This window comes from Sycon ciliatum, chromosome 1 (assembly GCF_964019385.1).
Source record: "Sycon ciliatum chromosome 1, ocSycCili1.1, whole genome shotgun sequence".
Taxonomy (NCBI): Eukaryota; Metazoa; Porifera; class Calcarea; order Leucosolenida; family Sycettidae; genus Sycon; species Sycon ciliatum.
Window position 1 is genome coordinate 29,909,119 of NC_088643.1, and position 24,981 is coordinate 29,934,099.

Below are 24,981 nucleotides of genomic sequence, written 5' to 3' on the forward strand. Positions count from 1 at the left end.
GCGGCAAGGCCAAGGGCTGGATATATGGATGAACAGCGGTACTGGCCGAGTATGAGTGACTGGAACGTGTTTCCCGTGTGCACCCAAGCCAAATAAAGAGATACATGACAGACACACCTGCATTGTGTTTTGTGATTGTTTTCTGGTACAGTTTTTTCGTAGTAGTCCATAGTGCTTTTTTTCTCGTGGGGTCATTGACATGCGTTGTCGACTGGGCATCAGGCATTCTGGCTGTTCTGTTCCTACGGATTCTTCCCACGTCTTGATCGGAAACCTCGGCAAATAATTGCGTGGGTCCTGCAGTTTGCTGAGCATTGCGCGCTTTGGTTGAGGCTCATCCGGCTCGTCCAAGATCTCCTTCGCGAGCGACTCCGCAATACAAGTTTCAGTCTCAACCTCAACCTTTCGGAGGAGCTCATTCACATCGCCAATTATCGTTCAAAAAAGGGGCTTCTTTTCTCCCAGTTCCAGATCAAATGTTGGAGCGCCATGATTATTATTATTTTATTATCAAATTTTTGATAGGGCAATCCCCACAGGCCTAAGGCCTTCTTACAGGGTACCCTAGAAATGAAAGTACTGAATTACGGAATACATGTAGGTGCAGTGAAGAGCATAAGCGGACTGCAGCGGGGAGTGCATTCCAACGGTCGGAACCGATGAAAGAAACTGAAAAGAGACCGAAACGAGTTTTAGCTTTTGGTAGAGTGACAGACGAAGATACCTGGGAGCGAGTGCAGGAATTGGTACGAGTAGAAGTAGAACGAAGGCAAAAGCAATCAGTAAGGAGAGTAGTAGTTAACTGATTCAGGACACGAAACACTAAGATATAGAGTTTGAACTGATAGCGCACAGACAAAGGGAGAATGTGATGGCGTGCATTAACAAGGGATACGTCAGAAAAGCGAGGCATACTGAACACAACGCGTAGAGCTCTATTACTAAGACGGACTAGACGGTCATGAAGAGTTACTGACAAGCAATGAGCAAATGAGTTACTCCCATACTCGAGTACTGTCTGAATGGAACAAATGTGGCACGCTTCGCAGTTACCGTCATGTGATCTCGGACCTTTCTGAACATGGCTAACTTACTTCCAACTTTCCGCTCTAGTTGGCTAACGTGCTCTCCGAAGGAGAGATGTTCGTCGAGTACAACGCCAAGGTATCGAATGTGTGCACTAGGGTTGATTGTGACCTCACCCAGCTGTAGAGCGACGCTGGGGTCAAGGGGCTTGCACTTTGACCTGAACACGACAAACTGCGTCTTGGAAGGATTCAGCAGTAAGCCTCTGGCCGCCAAGAACTCTTTCACTTTGACAATGTCTTCCGTCAGCTCCTTGCACAACTGTTCAACGTTCTTGCCAGCTTTGTAAAGAGAGACATCGTCCGCGTACTGTCGAGCCTTGCAGTGCTGGGGTACAGAGGGGAGCTTTCTGACTGACAGATTGAAGAGAGAGGGCCCCAAGACGGAGCCTTGCGGAACCCCCCTGTTGCTGCTATATTCTAGGCCGTGTTGTGTCTTGGTGACTACACGTTGCTTCCTGTGGGTAAGGTAGCTACAGAACCACTGCAAGGCAGTACCACCGACACCGATCTCCAGAAGTTCACTCAGTAGAACGGCATGACGACAGTTGTGGTTGCAAACAGTCGCTCATCTGCTTTCTTTATTTTATTAGTAACCAATGAAAAACCATGAAGTACTCGTAGAGAGTCAGTCCAGTGACGACGGGCAGTGGAATCCGTTCCTGCCCGTCGTCACTTGACGACGGGCAGTGGAATCCGTTCCTGCCCGTCGTTACTTGACGACGGGCAGTGGAATCCGTTCCTGCCCGTCGTCACTTGACGACGGGCAGTGGATCCAGTTCCATCACCTTTGTGAGCAGGCAGGACCGCGCTTTCCAGCCCGCGCTGTTTCATCTGTCATTGGTCAACTCCAAGGCGACAATCACGTGACATACGGGACTTCTGTTTGCTAATCCTTTCTCATAACGCGAATTCCGTCACTGAGTTCGACTTTCCTTGGAAAGCGAACGCGAATTTCGTCTTGCTAATCCTCCGTAGTAACTGTCGCTGCATGCTGTGGCTCAGGTTCTGACAGCGTACATATATGGTCATAGAGTGCCACATACTGTACCTGTCATGTATTTTTAATTTTTATCCTGCACTACGTACTACCGGTAGTAGTAGTACTACAGTCATGCACTAGTAGTAGTACATGATGTAGTAGAGGCTGCAGAAGTAGTTTTAAAAAGTGTGGAGAGCATCCACGGCCAACTCCTGGCTTGGCTAAGGTCGTATCTCCATGACCGAAAACTGACTGTAGTTGTTGGCGGTCAGTCCTCCCCACTGTTCCCGATCAAGGCTGGAGTGCCCCAGGGTAGCCTCCTAGGTCCCACTCTTTTCCTGTTATATGTAAACGATGCAGAACAGTGTTTAGCCCCAGGCTCCAGTCTAGCTGTCTACGCGGACGATACAACACTCTATGCCCTAATCAGAAACCCAGATACCATCGCTGCTGCTTGCAATAGCCTCCAAGCATCTATTGACCGCCTGCAGACTTGGGGTGCCCAATGGAAGATAAAGTTCGAGCCATCAAAATCTCAGGCAATACTCCTTGACCGCCACAGACCATCCCTGGATGTCCCACAGCTCACATTTGATGGCATGCAGGTGCCTGAGAGCCCTCAGCTCAAGCTGCTAGGAGTGTTATTTGACAGTACTCTCTCCTTCCGGGCCCACATCCGTTCCCTTGCCGTTAGAGCCAACCAGCGACTCGGCCTGCTCCGAAAGGCATCTCGGATCCTGGACAGTGCAGGGCGCCTAACTGTGTACAAAGGATTTGTACGGCCTATAATGGAGTACGCCCCTCTCGTCTGGGCAAGTGCGGCACATTGTCACCTCCATCAGCTGGACCTGGTCCAGCGTCGAGCCATGAAGGTTATTGGCCCCTCATTGCTCCCCAGCCTGGCAATCCGAAGGCATGTTTACGGGCTGTGCTACCTGTATAAGCTGCAATGCATACCAGGTCCAGCTCTGCTTACCAACATGGTACCTCCCCCAGCAAGAGTTAACGCTGCACCCCGGACGCGCCGGCAACGCCAGTCCCTCGGTGGCCACTCTTTCCAACTCGCAACTCCTCTGCCAGCCTCCAGTCCAGAGTTCATCCGCCGCTCCTTCCCATACTTTGTCCTGGAGAGCTGGAACACACTGCCTGCCCCAATCCTCGCCGAACGCCCAACTCTCAAGAAATTGCCGACATTCAAGACCAAGGCCTACCATCACCTCCGCCAGACCAATTGGCTATGGGCCACTGAAGTCCACCAGCACTGAGAATAACCGGTTGTCTCTATTATTATCATTTTCTGTCTCTCTCTCTCTCTCTCTCTCTCTCTCTCTCTCTCTCTCTCTCTCTCTCTCTCTCTCTCTCTCTCTCTCTCTCTCTCTCTCTCTCTCTCTCTCTCTCTCTCTCTCTCTCTCACTCTTCCTCTCCTGGGAAGCTCCTCATGCTCATTCTCCCTTTCTCTGTCCATTTCCCCTTCCTGATGCGTAGACCAACTGTTGAACCCGAGACCACTAGGTCGGGGGAGGTTGACCTACCTCATCGGCACGCATGCCACGCTCCTCTGTGTTGTCAAAGTTCGCTTGTCCACTTTTGTCTACCTCCCCTTTTATGTTGCTGGCCAGTGCTTTGTAGTAAAAAAAAAAAAAAGGCTAGTGACTAGTGTAGACGTCATGTCAGTCTTCAGTTCAGTGTGTCCTGGACTCCTGCCCTGGTTATGGTGACAGTGGTGTCTGACGGTCATGAATCACACAGCTAGCCTTAGTATACAAAATACACAGTTTAGTATTACATGTAGTTAGAGTACTGCATACTGGCAAGAACGTGTCTGTCAGTGACAGTGACACTGGCACCTGCTACCCCGGACGGCCGGAGCCCGGATTGAGACGGGTAGACCGGGCACAAGTAAAAGGACCACGTATTACTCGTAGTGTTCTTCTGCGACTGACGACAGTCGGCAGGCTCCTTGGCAAGACAAGAGTTGCCAAGACTCAGCAAGAGCAGCTGTCCTGGTACTAGGCTGCTAGCGCATGTCTGTAAATACTACTACAGTAATTGGTTCAAATTGAATTCCTTTATGAAAACTTGAAAAATTCTCTCTGCTGAACAAACGGTACAGTCAACTTCGCTAATAACGACTGCGGATATAACGACAATTCGCGAATAACGACAGCATTTCCATGTCCAGAGCAAAGTCCCATCCCACTGAGATTTCGGGTATAACGACACTTCGCGAATAAGGACACCTTTTTGATGCCCCGCCGAGTGTCGTTATAAGCGAAGTAAGTTAGTTGACTGTATTGCATTGTTACCAGTAATGGCTTGTGGTTTCTTTTTCAACCTCCGTCCGGAAGTAGTTTGAGTTGGTCCCCTTTGTCCCCCCTTCTGACGAAGCCTGACTTCGCCATAGCTGCACAGCCTGCACAGGTGCATGCATCCATCATGTCGCCATGCATGATTTTACTGTCCTGTGTGGTGTACTAGTAATAAGTACTAGTATGTACCGTGGTATGTCCTTCTTCGATCAGTCCAGAACTCCGCCGTTGTTGTTGTTGTTGTTGTTGTTGTTGTTGTTGTTGTTGTTGTTGTTGTTGTTGTTGTTGTTGTTGTTGTTGTTGTTGTTGTTGTTGTTGTTGTTGTTGATGTTGTTGTTGTTGTTGTTGTTGTTGTTGTTGTTGTTGTTGTTGTTGTTGTTGTTGTTGTTGTTGTTGTTGTTGTTGTTTATGTATTTTACATTGCATGGCAAACGGGCAGTTCTGCCCAATATTATGAAAGCGATGACAACCAGTAAGAAGAGTCAGAAATAATAATAATAATGACAGTTCGCATTTCACTCATTGCATGAGGTCAACGCATCTGTTAACAATTTCGAGCCAAGCAGCTCTATCAGAAGCAGATTGCACAGCATCCAGAAGCGACAGATTAATGCATTGTAAGTCTTTCTTGACAACGTCGATCCATCTCAGACGGGGTCGTCCTCGGGGTCGTCGTATGTCTGTTGTGTTGATTGACATTAGGAGGGCTTGGAAAGAGGACGATTCTTCGCCTTCCCTCACTACATGGCCGAACCACAGCAGTCTCCGTTGCCTGCAGACTTGGGATAGTGGGGTCTGCTCGGTTCTGGCATACAGCGCTGTGTTCGAGATTCGTTGTGGGTACGTGATACCAATGATGGTACGTAGTTTCTTCCGGTGCCATACATTGACGACGTCGGTTAATGTTTGCGATAAGGTCCAAAGCGCACAGTTATACAGTAAGACAGGCAATATCAGGCAGGAAAACATACACAGCCTGGAATTCAGGTTGTGGCGTTTCCATGGAATGCTTGCAAATGCCCGATTTGCAGCAGACACTCTGGCTGCTATGTCTTCTGCTGTGCCTAGTCAGAAATGAAGAGAGAAATAAATAAAAATAAAAATACGAAAATGGAAGTAGCAATGAGGGGAGGCAGGGTTAAGACGGACAGAAAAGGGATCTCAAATTTACAAGTCGGGTCATCGTAGCATGATTCTATTGAGCCTTATCAGCAGGTTACGAAAGCCATTACATTTAACCGAAGTAAAATACGCGTAGCATGCGTTTGAATTCACGGACAGATACTATGGACTTCGTACAGTCGGGCAGGCCATTCCAGAGTCGGCAGCTGGCTAGAAGCGGTCGACATGCGCCAGAAGCACTGTGGGCCAGGGGGAGGGGAAGGTTGCGTCCCAACTGACCTCGAGTGGTCATGCCTGTCGGCGGGCCTTGCAATACAATACAACAGCTCACTGACGATTCCAGAACGGATTCGAAACGTCAGGAGTCGGAGCTTGCATTCCCCTCGTTCCAGCACTGGGCAGACACCCAGCCTGGTGTACAGGGGAAGAGTGTGGGCCAATGGATACTCATCGGCCACGCAACGGATGCAACGTTTATCCAGTCCAGAGTGTACAGACAGTGTAGTGTTTGCAGCAGTAGTACCAAGGCCCGGGCAATGCCCACCCTGGTACCCTGGCGCTGTTTTGGACGAGTAAAGCGAGAGTAAAATAATGAGCTACTCTTGGTAAGAACGATAATCCGAATTCAATGTTTCATTTACCAAAAACAATGAGCTACTAGTACTACATGTGTGTACTATCGTGATGTTGGTTGACAGCATGTAACAAGGTGGAGAGGACACCGTGCTCGGAAACAGTGACCTTACTAAAACCATCCACGGTTGGTAGAGCTAGCCCTGGTCTGTTCACCATCTGAACCGTATGGATACTATGGCCCTATGGGTCTTAGACCCGGTTCTGACCCTCTTTATTCTAATCTAGGGCGTAGAGGAGTTGACTTTTCCTAACGTCAGTATTCATGGTACAGTATATTATTATTATTATTTAGTGGTCCAGGCCACTACCCTCTGGCACTGCACTGTGTGACTGCAGTGGCACACGCACAGCTAGCCAGTAGTGGCAGTACGCAGACTGTATGGATGTCTGCTAGCTGCTATGAAATCTGCTGGATCGATCGTACATGCATGAAATCTACGCGGTCGGTGTCAGCCACTATCCACCAATCAATGGCATCATAGTATTCATACTGCACATAGGACTCATACATGTACATGTACATGTACGTCGTGTAGATTCTACATGACATTGTATACACTACATCAGTACAGACTGTCAGTCATGCATGGTCATGTACTTGTACTTCCAGTACTGACAGTAGTAGAGTCAAGACTAGCTGAGAGTGAGACCTGGAGACGGCCCAGGGTCTTCCTGAGAAATAGAAAAGGCGTGCGGTGCTGAGAGTTACTTGACATCTGCGTAGAACGGGTACTGCTTGTCAGCAACGCGGTGGGCCTTGTCGTGTGCCGTCAAGGCGTCATTCACCAGCACTATACAACCATTCAATCTGCTCCTCCCGGTATAAAAACACTCAGTGCTTGCTCCCAGCGGTAGCACAGAAGAAAAGTAGTCCATTGAAAATTCATTCCGTTCAGCTGAGCGTTTCGTGATCGGCTTTTTTGTGGATGGTGCTGCTTTTCTTGTTGTTGAGTGTATGCGTGTGATTGGCGAGGGAGAGGGTGTGAGTGTCTGTGTGACTGCCCTGTTCCACCTACGACCGCAGTCAGCTGATACTTGGCCCAAGCGTGACGGCCACTACTGCCACTAGTACATAGTGTGGTGGCAGTAACTAACTAAAAAAATAATTACTTCCCCTGTAACACTGGCGCCTCAGTAACAAGTTTGTGACCTCCTCGGTTGGATTCCGCTGCTGCAGCTGACGTTGACCAGTGACCAGTGACCAGTGCAGGACTAACGAGCACAGCAGCAGACATCTCTTCCATCGGCTTAGCATCCCGAAATCGCAGCTAAACGTCGTCAACCATGGCCGACCTTTCCTCCCTGGACATTCCGACGCTGCAAAACATGGTGAGCTTTCCTCTCAGGAATGGTTTTGTGCTTGATCGCTTGTGCCAGGGCGCTGATAGTTTCTGATCATGCAATCTTCTCAGTGATGTTTCTGATCATGCAATCTTCTCAGTGATAGTTTCTTGCGCTTGTACTTTTAGTGTTTTCATTTCCACACCCAGCACCATCGCAGTATTCTGCATTGTTCGTATTTTAGGTGTTAATGATTTTCCTAGCGTTGTGCCAGTGCAGTGTCAGTGATGTAGCTATCCTGCTGCTGCTGCTGCTGCTGGTGCTGCTGCTGCTGCTGCTGCTGCTGGTGGTGGTGGTGGTGGTGGTGGTGGTGGTGGTGGTGGTGGTGGTGGTGGTGGTGGTGGTGGTGGTGGTGGTGGTGGTGGTGGTGGTGGTGGTGGTGGTGGTGGTGGTGGTGGTGGTGGTGGTGGTGGTGGTGATGGTGGTGATGGTGGTGGTGCTGCTGCTGCTGCTGGTGCTGCTGCTGGTGGTGGTGGTGGATTACATGGCTATGATTGTGTTGTTAGTGTGTTTCTTCACTGAACTCTGAACTGAACTGAAGTGAGAAGAGATCACACACGTAGTGATCTGCCCATGTAGCGTGCAGCTATCTACGGTATCTGACCGCTCTCTTTGTGCATTCCTGTCTCCTGCTTCTGCCTGTCTGTGCCTGTGGATTGTGGTGTATGGATGTGTCCATGCTGGGCCTAGATGAACGATGCCTCCACGTACGACGAACGTGCAGCCATTCGCAAAGCAATTCGAGAGCAGCGCGCTAAAAGCGCACCCAGCAAGACAGAGACCCCGGCCTCCGGACCTAGCTATTATCGCTCAGGCACCAGCCGCGCAGCAGCTAGCTCAACGGCGGCGAGCAAGAAACCAGCTAACCAGTATCAGTTTGTTGGTGTACGTGCAGCTGGTACAACCAGTTCAGCGCTTGGCGAGCGTCGAGTAACTGGAAGGCAAAATGCCAAGGATTCAACGGGCAAAAAAGCTGAGGATAACGAGCTTACAAATAATTCGCAGCGTGCACCTCATGCACAGGAATCGACCGGCATCGAGAAAAAGTTTTCCGTCGGGCTGAAAAGCCTGGATGACGGCAAGAGCAAATCAGCTGATGAGAATCTCTCGCACAATGCGCCCAGTGAGGATGTCGGTCATTCAAAGATCGAGGATGCCGTGACAGTGTTGACCAAAGAGGTAGACGAGCCCAACGCTGTCGAAGAGAGTGTTGACGAAGTGGAAGAGGCGATCAGTCAGGAGGAGTTCGATCAACAACAGCTGAAGAATGCCCCTGTCGCCGCACAAGAGGTGGACAACGTCGATCGGGTTGAACCGGCGATCGAGCGCCGTGAGGCGCAGCAGTCGGAAGTGGAAGTGGATATTGTAGTCACTCACCGGGATCATGCTGATCCCAGTGATACAGCGGAGCTGGACATAGGAAATGCCACTACCGAACAGGGCCAGGAATCGGACGCGAGCAGCACGGTATCTCAGGTTGAATCGCTGGAACGCGCTTCCGAGCGGAGAGACGTCGACAGCGAGCGTAGCAATCAAAGCAGTGCCTGTGAGTTTGAGGATGACGAGGAAGAAGAGGCTATAGAGCGACAGGTGAGAAAAATTGACTGTTTCCCACACACTCTCACTCATGATGTAATGTAAAGAAATATTGGGACTAGTATTATGCTCCTTTCGTTGTCGAGCTCCTGGGGTTCATCGGAACGACGTGTGAAACCTTGTAAACGGATCTGGCAAAAATCAGATTGTTCCAGGCTTTCCCATATCAGCACTGACAAGTCTGTACACACATAATCATTTGAGAAATAATCCCACTTCAACTCTATGTAACCTAGGCTTTAGCAGTGCAGGTGTTTGGTGATCATGATGGCCAAGGTGGTTCATGTAATGGTGCAGTTCCCAGGAATCCAGGGCACTGTTGAGTGGTGTGTTGTAACATGTAGCAGAACAAGGCTATGTTTTATTTGTGTAAATCAGTATGAATTTGGTACAGTGGACTGACAAAGTTCCTTCTCAATGGGGTGTAGGTGCAGAGTCATTGTTGATGAGGAGCCAAGCCAGTGGAAGAAGAAGTGGGGCTCGTATTAGTACTAGTATTCAGAGAAGCATCCTGGCACACTGCAATTAGATGATTAGGTGATTGCAATTATAGTTCTTTTCAGATGCAGATTACTGTAATTATACTAGTCTATTAGTATCACACAATGATACTCAGGTGCTTGCACACAGAGACACACAATGATACTCAGATGCTTGCACACAGAGATTTGCAATGTACACTGGAATTTAGTTTAAAGTCTGTTTGGAAGTCGTAACAATAGTCAGTACAGAGTGTTTATGATTGTAGTGTCTGAGTTCTCACTCCGTTTAGGCAACCAGCATTAGCTTTGCATGGGTTGGCCATGGTATTGGAGAGCCCGGATACACTGAATTATATGGTGGCTTGGCATGGCTACTGATCATTGCAGACTTTGCACTGGTCTAGGCTAGACTTACTCTCTGCGGCAAGGTGCGCTGGACTCTAGTCAGTGTGTAACTTACTTGTGAGTATGCACCACTCATGGTAATGCTACCCAGGGAGGCCTATTGGGAAGTAGTTTGTTTGTTTTGCCCTCAGTGGCTGTGCAGGCCCAGTATGGGATGCATTGTGTGCAGGAGGGCTAGCAATTGTCTCCCAGTGTATGTTCCTGTCAGGTCCCAGTTGGGACTTTGTGTGAGGTAATACTATTGTTTACTGCCATGCCTGCCAGGTGCAATGACATTATCATGATTATGTACTACATGTAGTCCCTAACACTATTCAATGAACCCTAGAGGGTAGCCTCTGCACTGGTAGTGGTGCTGTTTGGCCAATAGTACTGGCAATAGCTATGTTACAGGCATGTCCAGTGCCAGTGGGTGGCTGTCACTCAGCAGTGCAGTACACTGTAGCCTGTTATGACCTCTGAGTCTGACAGCTTTGACAGCTTTGACAGCAGCCTGACTCAGTGACTCAGTGTGTGGCAGGCAGCTCTGTGCATGGGTCCTGTTCAGTGTTCTATCATGTTTGACGTGTATTGTTTGATAAGAAAATTGTATTGTTTGATAAGAAGTGACAACACAAACTAATAAGGCTACAGGGACTATCTATCTGGTATGGTAGGCTGTACATAATTCACAGACAGCACTACACTGGCTCTAACTAACACATGCAATGTCTGCTTGGGGATAACTACCAGATACTGGAGGAATGCCATTTATAGTGCATATTGTAAAGACCACGAATTCTGGACGTCAAAGCTGGAAAACAACTACTGGTATACGGTCATACTGAATGTGTGTACACAAGTCCAGTGAATCATACGTGTACTTGTAGCGTTCAGTCTCTACGCGAGTTTCATGCTTAGTGAAGCAATCATCAGGAGACAATGTTCTTACAAATACATTGTACACATGTACAAAACACGTGACGTCACAGTATATTCACACTGTAGGAAGATTGCGTTTTCACACTGTAGGAAGATTGCGTTTTCGCAGTGCTATTCCCTGAGAATATGAGACAGACCTCAGTAGATTTCAAAATACATTAGCAGTGTGGTTGGCAGCAACAGGGAAAACTGATGGCAATGAACACCTGCAGTTTGTATACAGCCTTGAACAGCCAAATGCAGTCTACTTGGGCAGAGTCTGAGGTTCCAGTGGTGTCCATGACATGCATCTTTTGTGTGTATGGAGGAAAAACGGTTTGTTTATGGCATGTTTGGGCGCTGTGGGCAGTGTGCATGCCCGGGGTGGTTTGCCTACTCATTCTGAGTAATAGCTAGCTGCTGCTGACATGGTCCACTGAGCTTTAGTGGGATGTTGTCATTTTGCTTGCCTACAAGTACTGAAGGTACTATGACTGTGTTGTTGCCCCTTTGTCTGGAATTTCACCCCTCAGCCCTGCTTATAGTCTGCATTAGTAGTTACTTTGCTTCAAAGCCCGTACATACAACAGTTACTTATATAGGCATGTCCAGTTGTCCAGCAACTGCCATGGGCTTGCTGAAGTCACAAGGAGTGCTACAATTGCTGTTGTGCCGGGTTAATGCATTGATGTAGCTTTCTCCAATGACAGCTGTGCTTGAAAAGAGGGCTATCTCCTTTTTTGATTTCGCATGTTTACCTTGGACCAGGCCATTTCACTCTGAGCAGGTGTCTAGGAATACTGCAGGCATGGTCACTCAAAACATCCTGGCTCTGGCCTTGGGCCTGGTGTAGAATAGAGCCAGCGTTGATTGCATTCCCCAGATCTGCACGGCCATCTAGCTTTAGTACTAGTGGATGCCTGCTTGAAACCATGCAGCATTTGTTGCACAACATTGGAATGCTCTAATTATGTGTGAACTGCCTGCCTGCCCGCAACATGGTTTTCAGCAGTGGTATTTTAGTGTCTAGCTGACTGTGCACACTCTGGGTACATCACCAGTACTACTAGGGAAAAGAGCTAGGTGTAGATCAGATGTCTTGCTTCTAGAATCTTTTGGCATTAGGCAATTGGATACTAGTATGTCAATTCCGTCCTGATCAGTTCAATTTCATGCTGTTCATTGACTTCAGTTCAGTTCAATGATAGTGGCTGCAGAGTCCAGACTCAGTTGTGCTGAATGTTGTCCCATTGCTGTATACGGTATTCACAGCAGCCTGATCTGCTGAGCAGGTTACTGCAGGCGCCCTGCTACAAGCTGTGGTGCATGTGTAGGAGTCTAGGAGTGCGGCAGTGCATGTGCTTGTTGTGGTGCCATGTCAGTACAGCAGTTGTGTGATAAGAGGATCATTAGGGAAAGGTTGTTTTATCATTCTTATACGCCGTTTACTAGTGAGTGTAGGAGATCCTCTAGCCCTGGCTGCACCGGCACTTCTACAAGACATGGTGCTTTTCAGCAGTGCCAACCGTTAACCGCCAAGACCATTATTCAAGGAAGCCCTGAATACTGCGTGGTCTGGTAGTTACAAGAGGCACAGGGAGTCTAATCTTGTAAAAGAAAGTATCCTGCTGTATCCTGCTGGTGTACTTCAGTTTAGAGACCACAGTTTGCCTTTCTGAGTGATAAAACAAAATTCTGTACAATGAAGAGCCGCTTCCCTTGGAGCCCTGCTGTAGAGGTATTCATCTCATCTACCTTGTTTCTACTACTGGGCCCCTCTAACTCAGTCTAAGTAGATGAGAGAGAGAGAGAGCAAGAGAAAGCCCTGATTGAACTGTGCTCTGAGCCACTCAGAGGCTCTTCTTCCAATCAAGAAGCCACTTGACAGGGTGATAGGTCAAAAAATGCAGGAGAACGCAAATGTTTTCCAGTCTGAAGGCCAGGACATGTCAACAACAGGGCAGCAGGATGATTGCTTTGAGACCTGCTGTGCTTGCATGGAGCCATTTTCCAAGCAGAACTGGAGCACTGCCTGTGTGTGTGTGTGTGTGGGGGGGGGGGGGTTGTGGGATAGTTATTGATACTTGCACTATACACTGTACTTACACATGTACCGCCGAGTACTATGTTGTTGTTTGAGAGTTGAATTAGTGCTCCTGTTGTGGCTGCAGCATCCTGATTGTACACACTGGAGCTGTCACCAGTATGCCGCGTGTGTTCAGTACTAGTATCACGGACAGTACATCTACATCTCAGTGACAGTGTTCAGTGTTCTAGCAGGTGTCGTGGGGCACTGTGTAGTTTGGACATGTACCTACCTGTACCTGCACCTGCACCTGCACCTGCACCCATATCGTGCTGTACCGTGTTCCTATTATTGTACTTGTGCTGACCATCTATCCTTTCAGCTCCTCTGAGGAGTGAAGAAATCTTATGATGGGGTTTGTGAATTTAGTTATCCTCACTACATCAGTGTGCTTGGTTTACCGCCAAGCTGTTGTGTGTGTAGGCAAGGCGAAAGCAGGCCATGCACTATAGGACTGACAACAGACACCCTAGTGCAGCATCCTAATGGGCAAGAAGAACTTCCTTGCATACTGTGTTTGTCAAGGACCAGATACAGTAGCATCTTGCCTTTGGATTTCATCACATAAGTCAGTGTGGCGCTACATTACAGTCGTAACAGGCTTTTTCTCTTGACCAGACGAGACCACACAACGCCTGCAGATAACAGCACGAACAGTTCACCAGCCACACTCCACGATAGCAAGTAGTGTTACTCCTGACACAATCATATTGTTTCGGTCCATAAGATGACAGGAACTCATCAGAGGAGAAGCATCCGTCGAATGAAAATGGTTAAGCTGAATAATGCTATTTTATACAGAAGATACTGGCGCAAGGCGGGAACACTCCAATGGAAAACCTATTACATGTACTACTATGAATGGATGGACCGAGTGAAGATGGCAACATCGAATTCAGTATTGCTACTGTGACATTACAATCTTGACTTATTGGAGGCTAAAACGGGTAAGCCACATTAGTGGGAACTCTTGGCTTTCAGCACCGCATGGAATGGTTGACTAGATTCTGATGGTATGAGAGGTGGAGCACAAGACATTTAGACAGGCAACGGCACAGGCCAGTAGTACTAGTGGGCGTGGGTAGACAGACCCGCTGAACCACAGTTCATGCATTACATGTACTTGATCCCATGCTATGGAGATTCACCTAACATTGGAATCATGTGTAGAGGGACGAAGAAGATGTTGGATTGTTTCAAACAGTTGTCACAGATGTGCTTCTGGGATCCCTAGGTAGATAGTGTACCTCATTACCAAAGTACACTTGCTTTGTGAATCAGTAATGGCACTTGACACTGGATACCTGGGCTGGCAGGTTGTAGCCTAGGTCACCTGGTCACGTCCTGACTGGTACATGGTAGTGTACTGCATGCACCTAGCAGGCATCTTGTTGTCCATCTGTAGCCCATGCGTCCCATGTATCACCTGGGTCTTAAGTACTAACTCAGTGTTACTTTAGTACTAGTATGTGTCATTGCTAGCTTTTGACGTTTTGTTGCAAGTGGTACTGCTAGGTACTGCTAGGCTAGAGTGACCCCTGGGAGACCATGTATATGTTGACCACCTTGCTCTGGGTAGCCGATTAGCATACCTGTGACTGTTGTACTGGGTGGGCAGTGAGCCGAGTGTTTATAGAACTGATTTTTATTTAATTGATTTATTTTTATTTTTAAGGATTGTCCAAAAGCCGCAGAGGCCTATTGAGGGGCTCTCCTGGACTGCGCAGTAAGGCAAAGTGGTGTTGGCACTTGTCATGGTGTGACAATCCTGAATTGTACCCATTACTAGTATCCAGTGCCTCCCAGTGCCTCCCGGTGTCAACAGTGGGTCACGTTGTCAGTTCAAGTTGCAGCTAGTATCGTCTGTCACTAGATAAGAACCCTGGGAATACTGCCACCAATCCATTCAAGTCCTTGATGACAACGCTGTATTGTACCTCGTGACTGACTCGTCCTTACGGTTCCTCACAATTCTATTCTCCGGCGAGAACACAATTACTCGTTGTGACAGTGACTTCCTGTTGTAAGCGGTGCATTTCACAGCTAGTCTGTGTCTGCCATGCAGCCTCACTAGTCTGTTTTGCAAGTTTTCCCGTTTTATCAGGAGCTGCACTGATATCAGAGTGACTGCTCACTTGTAGGACAACTGGTGATGGTGATGGTGAACTGGTGATGGTGAATGGTGAATGGTATAGGTTCACAGTGTGCGCTGTGTGACACCACTCAATGTCAGAGCAACCTGTCCAGCTTCTACTTGTGTGACATTCAAGTTTTCGAAAGAGTTCTCAAGAGAGAAGCCGGGGGAAAGGAAAATGAGTTGTGCAATTTAGGATTATCCGTCACACAGCCACTTGGTGGGACTAGATAAGCAGTGGTGATATGACATTGTGATTGTGTACGGCGATACTGCAGGTTGGCGGTGATACGAGAGACATTTGTGCTACAGAACGTGCACACGTTTGTGTCTGAGCAATAACACTGCCCGTCATAATAGTAACACTGCCCACAGCAATGGTCTATGATGGTAGTGTCACATGTTCTGAATGTGTTCACCGGCATCCTGTCCCATCCAATGTGTTCACTATCCTGTGACGATCCCTGTCCCATCCTGACTGTCTCACTGTAACCTACCCGCGCTGTACGTGTATTATACATGTAGCAGGGCGTTGAGATACAGGTAGTGCAGACCGTCTTATACCTATGTTATGCTAACTAGTTTTCATTGGTGTGGGTGTGTATCTTGGTAACGGCTGCAGATCCAAGCCACGCTAAGCTACACGGAACGCAAGGAGCTTCGTGCAAGACTGCGCCAGCTTAGAAAGAGCAGGAAGGGTGAGTGATGGTGAATTTTGATGTCTAGCCTCAGTCACCCTGTACAGCCCCTGCACATCATTACTGGCATCCTGAAAATCATGACGTACGTGGACATGCTTCTCTCAATTGAACTTCCGGCATTGTTAGGTCTGTTTCCACTTCTGCATTTGTTGCATCTACTAGTAGTTTTTAACCATGTGTCATGTGGGTGTTTGAAACACCAACATGTAGAGATGGCCATGTACTGTATATCTTAACACCAACATGTAGAGATGGTCATGTACTGTATATCTTAACACCAACATGTAGAGATGGCCATGTACTGTATATCTTAACACCAACATGTAGAGATGGTCATGTACGTTTGAAACACCAACATGTAGAGATGGCCATGTACTGTATATCTTAACACCAACATGTAGAGATGGTCATGTACTGTATATCTTAACACCAACATGTAGAGATGGTCATGTACTGTATATCTTGCTCCAGTTTCTCTAAATTGACGTGTTATAAAATACACATACATGTCGAACAAGTAACGTAGTTGTGTGATGCCTTCATCCTATTCATAGCTATATTAAAATTATTATCTCCATGTAGATTATTTGACGTGTTACTGTAGCTAACCACCCCCCCCCCCCCCCACACACACACACATACGAACGCACACATACACACACACACACACACACACACACACACACACACACACACACACACACACACACACACACACACACACACACTACTACCGTACTGGCAATATATGTTGCCGCAGTGAGGCCATGAAGCGTTACATTGGCACATGTTTGCCGCACGCAGGGCGTTACATGCAAAGTCGCACAGGAGCCGTTACACAGGTTTCTATATTGCCGCAGTCCTTTTTTTGCCACGCGGTACACGTGCTTTCACAGTTTTCAGCCTTTGCAGTGCAAACTGCAATGAAAAGATCGCCGCACCCCGCCTGACGCGCGTTACGAACGCAACGAAAATTTGTCGCACTAGCCTGGTCGCGCGTTACGCCGCACCCCCCTGCGTTACGCGTTACGCGGCAACATATATTGCCAGTACGGTATCTACTATCAATCAGCTACCCCTTGGGGTCACGCCGCCCTCCACTCAGAGAACTGGGCGCAAGGTGAGGGGCAGTGGCGCAAACAAAACAGGAAGTACAGCAAAATGAATTGAAGAAAAGGAAATCAAAACAAGCTGCCATATTGATGGAAAGGGACTCACAAACAGAGGAAGGAAATATCACAAACCAGATGAACAGTCTGCTGTAGGTCCACTATAAGTATAACATGCAACGACTGAAAAAGGAACAAAATTAATGTGAACATGATGTTCTGTTCAACAATAACGTCTGTACGCGTACTGCTTCGGCCTTCATGCACCAGGAAAGCACAATCTTGAGCTGGAGGGTGGGCACCGAACGTCCCACAAGGGCTCCACAAGACGTACTTTCACGAAACGACGAGGAGTATGCGCAGCAAGCTAACATCACTACACCATCGCCGCACGACGACTGGCCACTCAGGTCCAAACAACACGACAAATTCACAATTCCAGCTATCACCGCGCAGGAATAAATTGTTGCGAGTGTGACCTGTATCCTTTATCATCCAGGAATCCACGTGTTTTGCCGAACGCCACTGCATTGTTACAGGCTGGGGATTGATCCGAGGCTCGCCACGCCACTGCGGAGGATGCGGAAAGGACGCAAGAAGACGGTGACGGCAACAAATTACCCGCCCTTGTCGTCAGCTCACTGAATGTCCTTCCGCGCGAGCGAAACCGGCTGCAAGGCATGAAAAGCCTACTGCCAGTCAATACCCAGGGACGACCCTGACCAGAAGGCCAAGGCGCCCTGTGGAGGAGGCCAACAAAGAGAAAACCAGGAGCTAACAAATCTGCTTCCTCTCCGCGAAATTTTTACACCCACACACACACACACACACACACACACACACACACACACACACACACACACACACACACACACACACAATACAATACAATACAATATGCCCATCCGGAGATGATAGCAGGTCCCGAAGGGACCAACAGTGTTCAAGTCACGAGCAGAATCGGGCGTGGCGAGTCAAATCCTGGCGATGGCGATAGCGCTTTCCACAAGTGCAAACGAAATCTAAGGTGACGGGCTCGGTCGGAGGAATGGTGCTGCATGCTGATCTCCATTCTCTGCGATCCTGGGCGAGGTCGTACCAGTCCGCTATCTGGCGGTCCTTCATGTCGGACACAACATTGTCCCGCCACCGCTTCCGGGGCCCATGACGTGGCCGGGTCTTGTCCAGTTCGCCGAAGAGGATACACTTTGGCACACACACACACACACACACACACACACACACACACACACACACACACACACACACACACACACACGCACACGCACGCACGCATGCACACACACACACACACTATGGCTTTAGAATGTGACATAGTTGTCTCTTTTTTTGCAACTACATGTACACCTAATTCTGATGTGATTGCAGAGCGAGGCTCACGTGGAGTATCTGAAGGCTCAATATCTAGCCATGGCCAGACTTCTGCAGCACCGGTCACGATCACACCTCGTTCTTCTAATGTATCAAATGAATCGGTTCAGCCCACCGTCATTGCAAGTCATGTCGAGCCTCAAGAAGCAGTAGCGAAGCCGTCGGTTCAGGCACTCGAAGCAACAGAGCAGACGGATGCTACTCTAGAGGAAGTGGACAGTGGTTGCTGCTTGCTGGTGGACAGCAGCAGTAGCAAGGATGGTGGGGAGCTATCGCCTAGCACAGCGGTTGCTGACCTATCGCCTGCGTTCAGTGAGCGGAGAGATCTTGAATCGGCTGATGCCGGGCAAGAGGACGTCCCGTTTGATGACACCAGCAGCCAGGCTAGCCAAGCAAGTCAAGCAAGTCAAGCCAGCTCTATTTCAGATCCTAGTGAAAGACGATCGGGCAAGACCTCCAGTGGAGATGAGGTAGGGAATTTTCTCTTCTTTTGCCAGTTATGCTACTAGATCTAATGCTAGATATGATGCTGTTATATTTGTAGAGAATTTACATGCAATTTTTTTTATCATTGCGTAAATTTCTAGACAACGGCACAAGACGAGTCTTAACGAGTTTCTCTAGTAGCTACTCCATGATGTGCAGCTTGAATTTATGTTACAAACGGCACACACGCATACACACGCTCACGCATACATACACACTCACGCGCGCGCGCTCGCACACATATGCACACACGTCACGCACATGCTCGCAAATACATGCGCATACGCACACTGTGTACATGATTGTGCTAATATGTCACTGTCTCTTTCTCCTCAACTTGTGTGCTTTGCTTCCTTCTGTGATACTGTTTGCAGACGGGACGATCAAAGGACATGATCTCCTCTGCCCTTGGTCAGAGCGAGGGTGTGTCAGATTTCCGCACTGTGTTGCGAAAAGGTGCTGGCTCATCTGCACCTCCAAGCAAGACTGGCAAGGCAAGTGGTGGTGAACAGAAAGATTTCCGGACAGTGCTGAAAAAGACCGAGGCTCCATCACCGAAGGTCACTCGAAAGGCTAACTCTGAGAAACCTGCCAAAGCGGAGCAGCAGGACTTCCGCGGCCAGTTGCGCAAGAGTGTCAAGACGAAAGATCGCTCCAGTGCCGCACCGCGTCGTGAGGAAGCTGCCCAGGAAGACTTCCGGACAGTACTAAAGAAGAGTGATAGCACTGATTGCTTGGCAGAGCCAGAGAAGGCTAGCACAACCACTACCAATGTGACCAGCAGTAATGGCATATGTAGCTCTACTGCCACAATTGCAGTTAACATGCCACGTACCAAGAAGGAGCCTGTACCTCCGCCATCAATGCGCAGGAATTCTCCAGAGCAGGTAGAAGCATCAGTGACAGCAGCACCAGCTAGCGTAGATGTTGACGAAGCTGACGGACTTAGCTCGTCACGCATGGCAGTGGCAGCCGAAGAAGAGCACATTGAATTGCCCTCGGTGGTCAGCGAAGCTGAACCATCTGTGAGTGTAAAGCCAGCTGAAGCACCGGAGCCAACCAAGCCAGAGCGAGACCTTCTGTCCGTGGACCCGCTTGATCCAAGTTTGACCTATGACGAGAGAAGGGAAATTCGACGGCTGCAGCGTGAGGCACGCAAGAAGGGAACATCGAGTGGCAACTCTTCTCACTCATCCTCACCGGCAAAGACCAGCTCTACCGCGTCCACACAGTCTTACGAGGAACAGCGGAAGCTGAAGGAGGAGGCAAAGAGACAGGAAGAGCTGATCCGCCGCAAGCAGCGACAGCAATTCGCTGCACAGCTGAATTCTGCGTAAGTGCAGCAAACACTACAGTGCAGTGTAGGATGTGTTAAACTGTTTTTACGAGGGTTTAACCCTTTGACGCCCATAGTACGGATACCGGTAGGTCCGTACCAGTGTGCAACGCATACTTTTTTTCTCCAAAATGCAACCTAGCGTAACTCAGCAGTTTCATGGCCGATTTCGACAATCAGAAGGTCTATTGGCACTAGAACTTTCTCAGGTATCGGTTGAAAAAAAACTCCAAAGTTATCCGAGGTCAGGGTACGAAGTTAGGTCTCTCGAACCAAATTTGTGCAGTAGTCCACTTGAGCGCAAGCAATTTGAAGTTATTTTCAGGAGGGTCCTGACTTGCTGCCCACGCCATTGGTTGTGTTATCACAAAGGCATGTTTCACAGTTCTCCTGCCAAACGAATTGAGCGATCTGCGATGCAATTTGTTGGCAAGGAATTAGAGTTGTTCGCTCGCAATGCTGCCGGGCTTGAGAATGTCAAGTAGAACTGCGGTGCTGTTCCTGCGGTTGTACTGATGGGGACTGATTGGGAATTGCTGTGTTGCTCTTGCCAAGTTTACCCAAGCAGGCTAAAGGACACCAATGTTAACAATAATAGAAAAGCTGGCAGGATCGCTTTTCTAAATTATCAGAAGGAAATTGGGCTCACGTATGCCGCGAGTGCATGTCTCAAAATAATCTTAGGCCCGAAATGTAAAACAAACACCATAGCCTCGCTGAATAATGAGCTCCGCATCCCAAAGGTCTGGACCAGCATTCTGAAGTTAACCCTTTCCATGCCAGCATGTTTTCATGTGTTGGCCACGCATTGTTCAGGCGCTGAGCTCAACTGTTCAAAGCTGCACGCGCACCTCAGAACGAAATTTATTGCTATTTCACTGTACCTTGATGGATTTTCACGATCCATGGCTTGTTGGAAAGATCTGGACAACAGGAAGCCATTTCAGGGACTCACAGCGCGACAGGCATACCAGGGCCACTTCCATCTGCTCTCAAAGTCCCCCTACCATGCCTGAAAATAACAAAACGACTGCCTCTCATGTTTTCTTTCGTCTTCTTGCTCATTGTGAACTGATTTTCACGATTCAAACTGCGTTGGAAAGCTTAGATTCAAGCGCGTTTGTTGCAGCTGACTGCGCACGCGCTGTGTCTAGGGGAAATCCCCTAGCCCGCACGAAGTCGCGAACAAAAATTTGAATCGATCGCCAAAAAATGAAATTTGCGCATTCTGGCCGTTCAATTTATCGCCGCTCGGTCATACCTTATCGTATCGCGAAGAACCTTATATCCCTGGAAAGCTGAGCTCAAGACCTTTCCAGCGGTGTCTCAACCTTAGCAGTCCGAGATATTTTGACGGAGTTACAACAGTTTGTACACTCGTCTATAGCGCGTGATACACATAATGTACAGTGTACATTGTACAGTCCAGGCAGAACGCGTAAACGCGTCCGTGGCCAATCGGCTCATACTAAAAAAACGCGTATACGCGTCCATGGCATGGAAAGGGTTAATAAAGCATTGGACATCCGTTCCTTCAATAATCTAGAGCTGCGAGCAGTGGAAGTCTTTACGTAGCCTTACTTCTTTTCTCTCTGTGCTACTACTGCATGTGCTCTGCAGCTCTCCACAGACTAGCCCGAGCCGTGCCCTCGTGCGCAACTCTGGTCCACAGCAGTTGCTGGAGTGGTGCCGCAGGAGAACCGTGCACTATGAGGTAACTTATTACTATGCCGTTAAGCAGTCTGTACGGTGTGCATGATGGGTCTGTGGGGTATGATGGGTGGCAACGTCCCAGCACGCTGAGCAGGGACTGCATTGTCCTCACAGACCATGCAGGCCACATGCATTGGCGTCTCAGTCCTGTGTGGACACTTACGTGATTATTTTGCTTGGTAGGAGTTACATTTTTAGTTGTACAGTGCTCCATGTATTATCTGGCAGCATTTGTTATTCAGAAGTTCTGGTGGTCTTTACTATTAGATACCCACTGAGCAACGCAAGGCCAGGCTTAGTCTATGGGTATAAAGCCTTGCACAACGCGAGCTGTGTTTATGGCAGTTAGAGCACTGTGAGAGCACTGTGAGTGCACTGTGAGTGCACTGTGAGTGCACTGTGAGTGCACTCACAGTGCTCTGTGACTTTGATGCTTTGAGCCAGTTTAAAAAAAATGCTTTGCCTCTCATTATATTTCATTGTGATCGGTTCAGCCAGTACCTCTGAGCTCCGCTGACGGGATCCAGCAAGAGAATCTCCCTCTGAAAAATAAAATAAAATAATAGTTTCTGCTCGGGTTCGAACCGAGGACCTTGTGCGTGTGAAGCACACGTGATAACCACTACACTACAGAAACTGTACACAAAAGCAGAGAAGAATCTCTGGACCATCAGCTTCACTCATTGACCTATGTTCTTTTGCTTGTTTCTTTGCGGATAGAACGTGGAGATCAAGGACTTCAAAATGAGCTGGAAAAATGGCCTGGCATTTGCTGCTCTTATGAGTACGTTCTGCCCCGACGACATACCCTATGATGAGCTGTCGGCTGAGTCTGCCGAGCGCAACTTTGAACTGGCATTTGCAGCCTCTGAGTAAGTAGTTCACAACCAGTTTAATTGCACATTCTCTTCATTTGTGCTTGCAAAGGCTACGGGGAAAAAAGAAAAGTGCATGCATGCGTATTGAAAGAAAGAAAAAGGGCTTTGAAATTCTGATTTCAAGCATGAAAAGTCGAAAATTGACAGGGCAGGCAGTCAATGAGACTCCGACATGCAATCTGTTATCACTTCAGTATTTTGTGTGTATGAACGTATTGTGTGGAGCAATGGGCAAGTTTATAACTTAGCACATTGAAATCCAGTCATGTGCAAATGAGCTCCGAGAGTATTATAGGTGCATGTATACCATGGCTAGTTGCTATTCCCAAACTGGTGGGCGCAAAGGTAGTCTTTGCACTGAAATTGGCCACCAGCCGTGCATAACTCAAACTTAGTCAGCTTTGATCAGCTCCATTCTGCGTGCTATTCGGTTGACATTCGCTATTGCTATGATGTTGGTACTGGCATCTTTTTTTCCTGACAGTGGGGGATGTGTATATGACACTGATCTAGTATGGCTTGACCATGACAGTGGGGGATGTGTATATGACACTGATCTAGTATGGCTTGACCATGACAGTGGGGGATGTGTATATGACACTGATCTAGTATGGCTTGACCATGACAGTGGGGGATGTGTATATGACACTGATCTAGTATGGCTTGACCATGACAGTGGGGGATGTGTATATGACACTGATCTAGTATGGCTTGACCATGACAGTGGGGGATGTGTATATGACACTGATCTAGTATGGCTTGACCATGACAGTGGGGGATGTGCATATGACACTGATCTAGTATGGCTTGACCATGACAGTGGGGGACGTGTATATGACACTGATCTAGTATGGCTTGACCATGACGATGGTATGCTGCTTCTTTCCTGCTCATGATTCTCTGTGATCTACAGCAAAGCCGGTCTTCCAGCTATGCTGGATGTGGAAGACATGATGATGTGTCGCGTACCGGATGAGAAGAGCATCATGACGTATGTGTCTTCAATCTACAAGCACTTCACATAGACATACGCACGCTGGTCTAAGCGAGCTTCTCCCTTGCGCATCTAATCAGACCCGCCTATGTGTTGACTGGCTTCTCTCTTGCGCATCTAATCAGACCCGCCTATGTGTGTGTGTGTGTGTGTGTGTGTGTGTGTGTGTGTGTGTGTGTGTATGTGTGTGTGTGTGTGTGTGTGTGTGTGTGTGTGTGTGTGTGTGTGTGTGTGTATGTGTTGACTCCGCTGAGCAAGTACTGTAAGAGTCCGTGCAGTGTTCTGCAACTTGATTTTCCCGCTCCGGCCTCGTCTCTGCCCACTGCTGTACATATGAAGTCTGATTGAGTTAGCTGCTAGAAAAGCGCCGCCAGCAAAGATTTCTGTTATCATTAGCAGCTAGAGAAGCGCAGCCAGCTAGACTACTAATTACTAATTATTGGTGTTCACTGTTCATGTCTCACAAGTCCGGGTAATGTTGAGAGTTCGAAGTCTTGACAAGAACAGTGGTCGTTGGACCACATCTTGCTAAACTCTGCCACATACCACAAAGTATTACCTATAAGCTCTGCTTTATTATGCTGGCCGCCACGGCTGCTGCCCTATGCTGTAACTGTGCATAGCTGAATGGTGTAGCGGCAGCTCTCTTTACACGCCCATTCGTTCCTACACTACGAGACATGCTTGTCCCGTACAGTGCCAACTGTGTACGGATCTTCTGTAAACATTTGAACATAATAACACGATTTGTAGGCTACTACGGTAGGTAAATGTAAATGTTAGTTAGACTACTGATTAGGCTATTAAAGTAGTAATGATCGTTATTATGACTAGGCTAATTATGACCTTTCATGATAAGCTGTAGGCCTGCTGCTCCTGTTTTGGTGGCTAGAATCCTAGTCGATCCGGCAGCCGACTACCGACTGCTGATCATGCTGAACTTCTTTACAGTTTTAGTTTACGTAGGCACATTGATAATATTAGATTACATGATTGTACTAGTTTCACTCAGTCAGGGTATAGCCAAGGAATACACACCAATCTACATGTATATCCGATGCACTAGTAACGCCTCAGTCTTCTTTCCTGAGCAAACCAGCTACGATCATTTTCTTCACGTTGTCATGCGATCATGAATTTGATTTTTATTACTCTCCGTCTGAGTGACTCTTATATTGGTCCTTATTATCGGAACATGTTTTTACTTGTACATTGCTGACAGCTCGTGCTTATGCATCCCAGTACATGCACTGGTGTTGCCACAATCGTTTCAAAAACTGTCACTTTCTCTCCA

At 48.1% G+C, this 24,981-nt stretch overlaps 1 protein-coding gene and 1 non-coding gene across 2 annotated transcripts; one reads left to right on the plus strand and one right to left on the minus strand.

The window, feature by feature from the left end:
• Positions 1 to 6,973: 6,973 nt before the first annotated feature.
• LOC135822123 (cytospin-B-like) lies at positions 6,974 to 24,981 on the plus strand. The gene is made up of 8 exons (XM_065334918.1): positions 6,974 to 7,463; positions 8,166 to 9,065; positions 15,701 to 15,776; positions 18,278 to 18,750; positions 19,141 to 20,099; positions 21,723 to 21,816; positions 22,536 to 22,687; positions 23,607 to 24,981. The coding sequence occupies exons 1-8, from the start codon at positions 7,419 to 7,421 to the stop codon at positions 23,716 to 23,718; spliced, it is 2,811 nt and encodes a 936-aa protein (XP_065190990.1). The 5' UTR covers positions 6,974 to 7,418; the 3' UTR covers positions 23,719 to 24,981.
• Positions 22,380 to 22,452, minus strand: Trnav-cac (transfer RNA valine (anticodon CAC)). Its single transcript has one exon. It is a non-coding gene; the product is annotated as a tRNA-Val (tRNA).